Source organism: Falco biarmicus, chromosome 6, assembly GCF_023638135.1.
Source record: "Falco biarmicus isolate bFalBia1 chromosome 6, bFalBia1.pri, whole genome shotgun sequence".
Lineage (NCBI taxonomy): Eukaryota > Metazoa > Chordata > Aves > Falconiformes > Falconidae > Falco > Falco biarmicus.
In genome coordinates, this window is record NC_079293.1 from 17,477,046 (window position 1) to 17,487,453 (window position 10,408).

General features: G+C 49.4%; 1 protein-coding gene across 1 annotated transcript; it reads right to left on the minus strand.

Annotated features, from left to right (window-relative positions):
• Positions 1-2,620: 2,620 nt before the first annotated feature.
• BAG2 (BAG cochaperone 2) lies at positions 2,621-10,408 on the minus strand. Its single transcript, XM_056343773.1, has 3 exons — positions 10,114-10,408; positions 4,436-4,545; positions 2,621-3,424 (listed from the first exon to the last, which is right to left on the minus strand). Exons 1-3 carry the CDS (start codon positions 10,269-10,271, stop codon positions 3,024-3,026), a joined length of 669 nt encoding a protein of 222 aa, XP_056199748.1. The 5' UTR covers positions 10,272-10,408; the 3' UTR covers positions 2,621-3,023.

The window sequence follows — 10,408 nt, forward strand, 5'->3', positions numbered from 1 at the left end:
TCAGATAATACAAAACATGGATTCTGTCCTGCTCCTTACGGTCATTTTGGTTTTCGTGATTGGTCTGGCTAATACAGCGACAAGGTTGAAGTGAATGGGTGTAGACATTGAAAGTGGCATTAAAATACTACTAATGCATCACAGATGCCTGACGCATTTTCTGAAAAGAAATAAGTAAATAGTGCATGATTAGTTGGGGGTTTTGTTTGGTTTGGTTTTCGTCCTTTTTTAGGAAAACACAAGCCAGCATCTGGGTCTACCTTTTTACTCGGGTATCTCAGGAATCTGGGAAGTAATATACTTCTGCTTCCTCTTGCAGGCAGCTTTACACACAGAAAAACAATTTGCTTGCTTAACCCCCCTGTAAGGATTAATTAGCAATGTTTCGGGCAAGAAAAAAATCTTGAAATGTGAGACGACTCACAGTTTTATGGTCACGTATTTTTAGCTCGGGGAGGAGCTTAGCTACAATGAAGTGAAGACTGAAGCTTTGTCACTGTCTGGGCGGGGGTTTTATGTGCTGTGCGGCCACGTGCTGTTGCTGGGGGGCCATTTAACGTGGCTCCCGTGGCCAGCCCCAGAGGTAAGCGCTGCAAACACCTCTGTTCTTTCTGGCCTCTCCGAGAAAACATTTCGTACTTACAAATGTCCCATGTTTGACTGGCTTATGCTGAGGAGTGGAGCACAGCCTATTTTATTGCTCGGGAGATAATGGAACAAAAAGTTCTTTGGTTTTTCTTACATATTCTTTGACCGAGGTGCCTTATGTCTGCCCAGCTGTGCCTACTGTGTTTTGATTTTTTGACAACAGAGCACTTCAAAATAGCGAAAAACTTTTAATTTGTTCTTTTGTAGATTTCCATCCTGTGTTTGATGCCAACTATGTGTAGCTATTTTGAGTTACTTTAAGATAGCCAGTATGAAACTACAGTTAAAGAAAAAAAAAAAAAAAAAGTCTTATGCTGTGTCTTACTGTATGACTGTGTGAAAGAAACGTTTAAGGAGACTTGTCACTGGTTGTAAAATTAGATTGTTCAGCTCTATGGGATCGTTAATGGCCGTGGGATGTTAGTCTGCAATTTTAAAGCATAGGAGAGGGTAGCAGTGGCTGTACTGCAGACCTCCTGGGGGTCAGGTAACACAGGATTTAGGAAAGCGGAAGGCAAACAGAAGAATTTAAAAAATAAACCAGTAACTTAAAGTAAGTCTAACCTACACTACTAACTCACCTGTAGGTATGCAGGTTGTGATCGCTTCATTTTGTCCTCAAGAACAAAACCACTTGTTAAGTGCTATAAAAATACTTTTAGCTATTGGTACAATTAAGAGGATCTAAAAAACAAAACAAAACAAAAACTTCTGGCCTGAATAAGCTTATAATGGCCTTAACCCCCCCAAATGTTGAAGGAATATTCTAAGCATCAATAAGCTGCGTTCAACATTTCACAGCATGATTTCTGAGAACAACCCACGCTGTGTATTACTGTCAAGGGGTTTAATACTGTTAAAGTAGGCAGAGGATTTACTTTGCTTGTTAAAATTCACAAGAATCTAAACCTTATGAAAACAAACCAGTTACTTTTAAAGTGTAATTATACAATTAATCTCAGCAAATTCTTAGGAACCTTTCACAATCTCAAAGCTGGAACTTTGATCGTTCTGAAAGCACTCTCCTGAAGTGCCGCTTCTCGAATAACATGCAGTGATGGTAACCTCAGCGCTGCCGAGGTTTCCAAGGGCCGGTCAGTGTTTGCTTGCACACATACAGGGAGTTCAAAGCCACCGCGCTCCAGAGCTTTGGCTGAGCAGCAGAAGCCTCCATAAGGAACTCCCACCTTGGGCTGGTACTCCAAGAGCATCCAGCTGTGACACTCAAGGCAGCCCACTGCCACCGAGGAACCTGTGGTTGGTGGCATCATCTTCCAGCTCCCTCCAGCGGAGCTTTAATCTGAGCCAAATTCAGAAGGCCAAGCACTGCGCCAGAGAACCCCCTGCTCCCCTTGTGTGACCACCACCCTCTGGGGAAATAGCGCAGGACTGACAGGCTACAGGTCGCAAAATTCCAGGCTTACCCTAAGATCTGCACCTTTTGAGCCCCAGAGCATGGCCGTGATGAACAGAAATTACAGAGTGTGAGAGGGTGGAAGGAAAAAAAAGAAAGGAAAAGAAAAAAAGAAAAAAAAGAAAAAAACACTCACCTGAAAAGTAAGTTAACGCCAAGTGTAAGAAGTACCATCCTACACAAGAAACAAATACAGCATCTGCCTGTAGAGAATTCAGCCGTTTGATCTGTGGCTTCACAGTCGATGATGCAAAACAAATTTGCAGAGTAGCAGCTGATAGAATACAATTCCCCTTTAGCTTCTAAAAAAAACCACGCAGCAACCTCAAACTACAGCTAGATAGTGGGAGGCAGGATGGGTCACCTCAAGGTATATTGTGAGAGCCGGAGCCCCTTTCTAGCCCTGGCTGGGACCTTTGGATGGATGTGTTGCTTCTCCTTGGGTACAAACTGTCTCTTGAAAGTATTGTTATCTACTTAAGAATAATCCCAAATTATTCCAATAATAAATGGTAATGAATAGGACAGTGTGTTGTTTATGAAAAAAACATAGAACAGTTTATTAAAGTTTCTGATTTATTGCCATGATTTGTCTTTTGTTCCCAAAAGTCTGGTTCACACACTACGTATACAGCAGAGAAAAGCCGAAATCTCATGATATGACAAAACAACTTTAGTTTTAAAAAAATCCCAGGAGAATGGAGGAAAGGCTAGATTTTGATGGTTTCTGACAGTTCAGCAGAAGCAGAGTTACAATTTGCAATAGAGCGATATCGACTCTACAGGACAACTGATAGCATTCTTTCTTGCCAAAAGAAAACACCAATGCTACCAAAACCCATTAAACGCTCGCACCTCGCAATCAGAGATACTTTGGTGCCTGTGCGTGCATATGTACGCGTGTGCTTTTTATGGCGATTTGCTCATCCTGCAACTTGCCAGAAGTAGCCAGAAAGATGGTTTAATCCTGTTTGCTGTTGCAAGACTGTCGAACAGATGATTTCTGATGCTCCAACAACGTGATTGACTTTTCAGAATTTTCTAAGTTTCTGAGCAGAGTCTCTAGCCGCCTTTTGATTTTCTTCTGATCCTCAATGGCACATCCAATTACCACAGACTGAAATTTCTGATCGATGGGTCCTGCTGGCACATCAGATGTGCACGCACCGTACAGCGACATTAAGCGGATTTTGGCGTCTTCCAGATCATCTAGAAGTTTATTGACAATTTCATCGATCATCTTAGTGGCATGCAGTAGGGATTCCTGCTGCTGGGCATTTCGGATGGTTTCTACGGAAACCTCCACAGTAAGGGTTCGGCCCATCAGGCGATTTGCAGTCAAATTAAGTTCTTCTCTCTCACCTAAATCAAAAACAATAAAGCATTCTAGGTTACGGGTGAATGCTTCCCTGTGCAAATAACATCATCAAGACAATTGCACTGCCATAACTTAGCAATAAACAAGGTTGGGTGGCAATCAACAAGATTTCCAGGGGCCAGGCAGTATTTTTTTTGCATTTGCCTAAGTCCTCCTTAATTCACAGGATCTTCTGATTAGAGATGAGGCATTAAGCTCGACCAAAAATGTAAGCGATGCTTTTCCACTGCTGACACAATGCTCGCTGTGTCACGTTAAAGCGAAGCATACAATATGATCAGGAAACATTATCTGTGAACAGAACTGGCACGTTAAGGACCTTCTGTGCCCCTGTGAGAGAGATTTAGACAGTACCCCTAAAGGCCATAAAGAGAAAACTGATTTCTGACTACCAGATGCAATTAGGGGGCACGAAAAAACTGTTTTTCTATTTTCTGGAAACTTAAGTTTTTTCCTAAAATACAGACGCAACATATTTGACATGTAGGTTCTTGAAAAGCCAATAAACCAGCAATTTAAAGGACCTAATGTAAAACGTACAGATTTAGGGGCTATATTTAAAGCCGTGTATCAAACAACCATGACAACAATCATCAGGTTCTTACAAGCTGTACGCTTTGTAGCACTCGTGCCTGTCCAGTAGTCAAAACCATTAAAATGCTGGTTTTTCCACTATATTTAATCATCATTGTCAACTTCTCTCCCTCAGCTGAGCAATATTGACCCCGATTTTGAAAAGCGATCAGCGAACGGAATGTGGGTCCTGTCATACACAGTGGTGGCATCCATGCGAGACCATCCATCTGAACAGTACGTGGATTTACACAGTCAAGAAAAAGGGGATCCCAGGGTAACTGTCAGCCCTTCAGTGGCCTGAGCTGGCTCCAGCGCCCGTACCTTCACCAGCAGCGAGCGATCAAACACAGCTGCTCCCCAAGGTGCAGGCTGTTTTGGCTTTGGGTCAGTTGGAAGGGTATGGCAAAGCAGCTTCTCACCTTCGCTGATGTGCCTCATGTCCTGGCTGTTCTGTATATTGTGGATCATTTCTAGCAGGATTTCTTTCTCTTGTTCCATAGCAGATGCTGCGTCACGGAAAGCCTCTACCCTGAACATGGTTGAACCAAACAAAACGTTTAAATAATAGAATAGCTGTGCACCTATATAGCTGCCAAGAACTGTTCTTTTAAACTTCAGCTTACAAAGTACAGTCAGCTCTTAATTATCCATGAGTCAGACTCTGATTTCATTACCTTCTCCTGTATCTTAACTTCACTTTTCAAGACTCAATATAACGAACAGACAGAGGGACAAAAACCCAAAACAACAGTGATTTGATCAAACTTAAATCTTCTATTTTACCGGCAGTGCTGTGCCATCCTATGCCGCAGTTAGTCCGGGTATCCAGAGCCTGTCGGTACTAGAGCCCAGCAGCAGAAGTCCCGTAGCTAATTGGCAATTATTATCAGCTGCTTAACTCGCAGGGAGAGGGACGAGTCCCCATCAGGGACCTTGGGGGTGATGGTTGCAGCTGCAGGGATGAAGGCAGCAAGGGGGCCTGGCTCCCCCGCCACCCCCAGGCCAGCAGTGCAGAACCCCTACAACCCACCTACAAAGCCACAGACGCTCCAGAAAACTCCTAATGCCACCTTGTAGCCAAATGACCCTTTTAACGAGGGAGAAAAACAGGTAAGGGGGACAAAGCTCACACGCTTTTATTAACGTGACAAGGGCTTCCCCACCAAGTGGCATGCCCTGCTCGCTTGGACAAGATTCTGGACTGCCTGTCCCCACAGTCACTGGCGTTTTCCACGGAGCGATGGTCACCGTGACTCACACCGGGAAGAAGCTTCTGTGGGAGCAACTCCCAGTTCGGGGCTTGCTGGGAAGCACGAAACTCGGTTCCTTCCCAAAACAAGACCCCCCCGCTCCAGTCCTGTTCCCTGCGCTGAAACTCCCGCGTGGTGCGGTGAGGGCAGGAGGGAAGCCCCTCAGAAACCGCTCTCCCCGGTAACGTTTCGGTCTTGGTAAGCTGCGAGGTGTGTGCCCACAGCCTTGCGGGGGTCCGGACCCATCCGGCCATAGGCCACGTGAAAACGCCACACTAGAAATCCGAGTCCAGTTCCTTAATTCACGTCTTACTCCCCACCGTGGATTTAAGGAGGGAGCTTTTGCATCCTGCCAGGTAATAATGGAAAAGCACATCTGGGAACCGTCTCTGGAGACCTGGAACATAGGGGAAACGTCCCTCTCCCTTGGCTCTGCCCTGGAGGCTCGAAGGCAGGGGCTCGCAGAGGACTTGCCGAGCTGCAACTGGCTCAAGAGTTGTGCCAAAAATATCAATTCTGCACTCCCAGACCCCACAGAAAAGCAAGAGCATCACGTGAACCTGGCTGATGGTTTCAGATGCTTTCAATGCACAGCTGGGGAGGTCTGGCTGCTGTAAGCAGCACAGGAATCCATCTATCCTGAAATGTTTATTAAACCTGTCCAGAAAAGGGGCAGAAAAACTAAAACCTCGTTAGGTCTCTTCGATGCTTTGCACTCTTCAGCGTTACTGGATGCTGCCCCTAAACCGTGATGGCTCATGACCGCTTCCACAGATGAGGGCCTGTCTTGAGAAAGGTACAGAGCTGCCGCTCCTTCCTCAAAGGCTGGCTGAGGGCTGGCAACGTTGGAAAAACAGCAATAAAAGAGGGCGAAGGAAGGCAAAAGAACAGGAGCATCTGAGGATATAAATAGCCCCTCTTCACATACAGCCTGCTCACGGAATGGTTCTGTTTTATGAAATATTTAGCCTAATTTAGTCAGTGAAAGCACAAGCTTCAGGCCCTGCCTTTAATGTTCATTCTGAGGAGGAGTGGGAAAAGTTAACGCAATGCAAATTCTTGCCAAGAGCGAATAGTTTTAATTATTATTTTGGACTGGTTAGGAAGAGCAATGAGGCAGGTGGAGTCATTTCATAATTCAGATGTCTGCACTTTGTAATTTAGGAAGTCTAGCAATATTTTCATAAATGCCTCACCATGCCTTTTTAAAAACCTTGTATTTTCACAATTTAAAAAACACATTGTGGTCTCTGGAAAGCTTAAAATTAAAGTTTGGAAGTGCATAATTTCAACTTTAATAGCATTTTAAAATCCGATTTGATATATCATTGTACAGACTTGAAACTGAAAGGTCTGCCTTCAGGAGGTGGATCAATCTGTGATTTCCCCAAGCTTTGCTGGGTCCTCTGAAGAATGTGGAAAAACTGCATTGCAGAGATGCACCCCGAATTGGTGCAATTCCAGAGAGTGCCTAAAACATCACCGCTGCCAGCGGCCAGCTACTGGTATGTGAGGTAGGACCTAAAAGCCAAGTGATCAGCATCAGGGATTGTATACTGCAACCCTACCGCCCCCGCCCCGATTCACCAACTAGAACTTTGATTGACATTATTTGACCGAAAGTCATATAACCAAATCTTGAGAACGATCTTATTAGCAATAACTGCTTCTTGGGAATTATTTTAACCACTTTTTCAACTGCAATAGTGAATGCCACACAACCAAAATCCACTGGAATCTAAATTTTAGTGTGTTTGCTTCCACAAACGGCACTCATAACGAGCACCCGCCCCGGCACTGTGCAGCAGCATGTGAGGGAGGCGCAGGAGCTCCTGCCACTGGGGCAGAGGGACAAGGGAGCAGCACGTCAGGACTCCCACGCCCCTCTGCTATCCATTCGAAAAAATTCCTAAAAAATAAACTCGGGTTTCAGAGACCTCTCAAGGGCAGGGTGGAGGCACAGGGTGGTAACGCAGCACACCGGCGGCACAGGTAGCACCTCAGGCACCCACCAGCCAGCAGGAGTTACACACTTGAACAGAAGATGGGGGAAATGGCCTGGGAAAGGCAAGACAAGGGAGTGGAGGAAAGGGCCAGCTGTCACTGCTAGGGACCTGGACCACACGGAGGTCAAAACAACGGGATAGGATCATTTCAACAGCAGTTTAGGGGTAGAAATCCAAAACCCGGGGAAACCACTCACACCAGCCTCAGGAAAAGTCAGTGCTCCAGAGAACACGCTGGCGAGGCTTTACCGAGGCGAGATACCCACCACAGCATCCAGTCGTTCTACTTTGAGTGTATGTGTCGCTCTGACCATCAACTAAATATTCCATCCATTACCTAAAACTAAAAAAACATTCCTTACTTCTGATTGTCCCCTGTCGGACAGGGATTAGCAAGGCTCTGCCTTTCTTTCCTACATACCACGTGCATGAGCAGAGCATTCCCCCGAGGAACAGGTGGACCAGCCTACGCTTTTGTTTCCAGATGAGAAACTCGATACCCGCTTTCTTACGACAGCTGCAATAACTCCGGCCTTTAAACTACGGACTGACTTAAACAGCTCACCATTAAAGCTTGCACGCTGGAGGTGCAGGTAAGTTTTCAAAGGAAACGAGAAACATCTGAAGATGGTGTGGCTTTTTTCCTGAAACGGAGCTGAGCACGCTGGATGGAGACAAGGCAGGGGGTTTCACCCTGGCATCCTCAGCTGCTTAAACTGAGTTTTTGCTTTCAGGTGAGCAGTTCCATGAACATACAAACGAGGGGTGGGGTGGGGTGGCAGGATACGGTTGTTCTGAAGGACGACAGGAGAAAAGGTACAAAAAATTGAGATGACAAAAAAAGCCCGAATTATCTCATCTATCATTACACCTAGGACTGCATGTTCACTTCACACAACCACCAGAACACGGTGACTCATAAACAGAGACTCTGGTCCCGCTTCCAGCTGCTCCCAAGACATCCTGGCACTCACAGACAGTCAGGGCAACATGAAAGTCCAAGCCCTTACAAGGGACAAACGTGCCACCTGCCCCCACTGCCACCCCCGCCGGGGCTCGCTCCCTGGCAGCCAAATTAATCCCCCCTTCCCGCTCGCTTCCCCTACAAAAGAAAGTCCATCTGCAAATACTCAGCAGGGAGGTACAAAAATACCCCGTTACTGTCAGAAAAGCATCTCCGGTGGTAGAAGAGAAGGGAGAAAAGGGAAGGCTGTTCCATCCAGAGCATTCCCGAAGGGACGAGGGCTGCCTCGAGGTTCAGCCGACCTTAAGCAACTGGAGAACTGAGGACTGTCGAGGGGGTTAATTAAAGGCTGTAGTTCACTGACAAATTTTCACTTATTATATTTACAAGCAATGTCTCAAGAGTCTCTAACCAAACTAAACCAGCTGGAGAAGAAGTGTGGAAGCTCTTCCTCCTGCCATTCAAATTACTTTGAAACGAGGCCAATTAGCTATGCATGGAAAAAAAATCCAGGACTTGAGTGACTTTGATTAAAGTAGTTCGACTCTTTTCCTAACTGTTCCGCATTTAGAATTATGCCTGTTTGAAAGACCCAGAGCAAACCGGGAAGTTTAATTTGCGGCTTAATTTCTGGTTAACCAAACCGTCTGCTTTATTTCAAGAGTCGCTCAGCAAATTTAGAACGCATTTTTGCATATTCTGATGCTCATTTTGTGATTATATACTCATGCGCTAGACCTGGATGTGAGCAGCGAGACTTGTTTGCAGACAGCGATTTTGTTTAGTCAAATTCAGAGAAGTCTGCGAAGGACTTCAAGGAGACTTAATCAAACTAAGGGAAAGGCTAATTACAAGAGCACATAAAGTCCACTCCTGAATAATGCGAAGTAAAGCAAGCAGAAAGGGGAAAAGGCGACTCCTGTATCCCACAGAGCTCTTTTAATGACTAGGAACGTTCCGGGCGGCTCTGTGAAAGCCGCTGATCGATGTGCAGCTGTAGCGCAGGTGAATCGGTGGTACGGCCGCGGCAGCCTGCGCACCCGTCCGCCTCAGGGCGCCGCCGAGAGGCCGAGGGAGGCGATCAGGGGCAGGGAGCTGCCTCTCGTGCTGCTGAAGCGGGGGGGGAAAAAAATCACATGGGATTATGTGGGGAACGACAAGCGGCAGGAGCGGGCAGGACGCGTCCTGGCAGGACGTGGCTTGGCACAACGCTGAGACACGCGCTGGGTCCGCAGCAGCGACTTCGGAAAATCGCGGCCGAGCTGCGGGAGGCAGCGCCGCTCGCGTCACAGGGACGCGGCTCGTCACGGCCCGGGGCGCAGGGGGCGCCGCGCGCGGGTACCGACCCCGCAGCCGGGCCGGCGGCGCGAGGGGAGGCCGGGCGGCCCCGCAGCCCCACACGCCGGTACCCAGCCCCGCAGCGCCGCGGAGCCCGGGCGGCACCGCCGTGTCCCCCCGCGCCTCCCTGCGCGGCACCCGCCCGCAGCGCGGGCACGGCGGGCGCGGGCACGGCGGGCTCGGGCACGGCGAGGGGTCCCGCGCCTCCTCGGGGAGCCCGTGTGCACGCGCACCCGCTCCCGCAGCGCGGCGGCCGCGCACACGCACACGCAGCCCGGCCGCCGCGCACACGCACACGCAGCCCGGCCGCGGCACCGCGGCCGCTGTCGAGGGCGCCCCCGCCGAAGGGGCCTGCTGCTCCCCCGGCCGCCCCGGGAAGCCCCGCGCCGCCGCCCCGCTCCCCTCCCGCCGGGCCGCTGCGAGGGGCCGGGGACTCGGCGGCTGCCCCGGCCCGGCGCCGCCCGGCCTCGCCGCCCCCTGCCCGCCTCGGCCCGGGCCCGGCCCGGCCGCAGCGGTGCCGCCGCCCGCCGGGGCCCCACCTGAGCTCCAGCTGGTCCAGGTTCTCGAGCAGGCGGCTCGAGCGGTCCGCCATGGAGGTGGAGCGGTAGAAGCGGCCTCGAAGCTGCCCGCCGGACTGCGACTGCTGCTGCTGCTGCGCCCCCTCGCTGGCCTTGGCGCTGATCTTGGCCTGGGCCATAGCACCCGCCTGCTGCCGCCGGCGGATCCGCGCTGCGGCCGCTCCCTCCCCGCGTCCCGCAGGCGGCGGCGGCGGCCGAATGCCGGCACCTCGCTCATGGCCAAAGAAGGCGCCCGCCCCGCCGCCTGCCCCCGCGG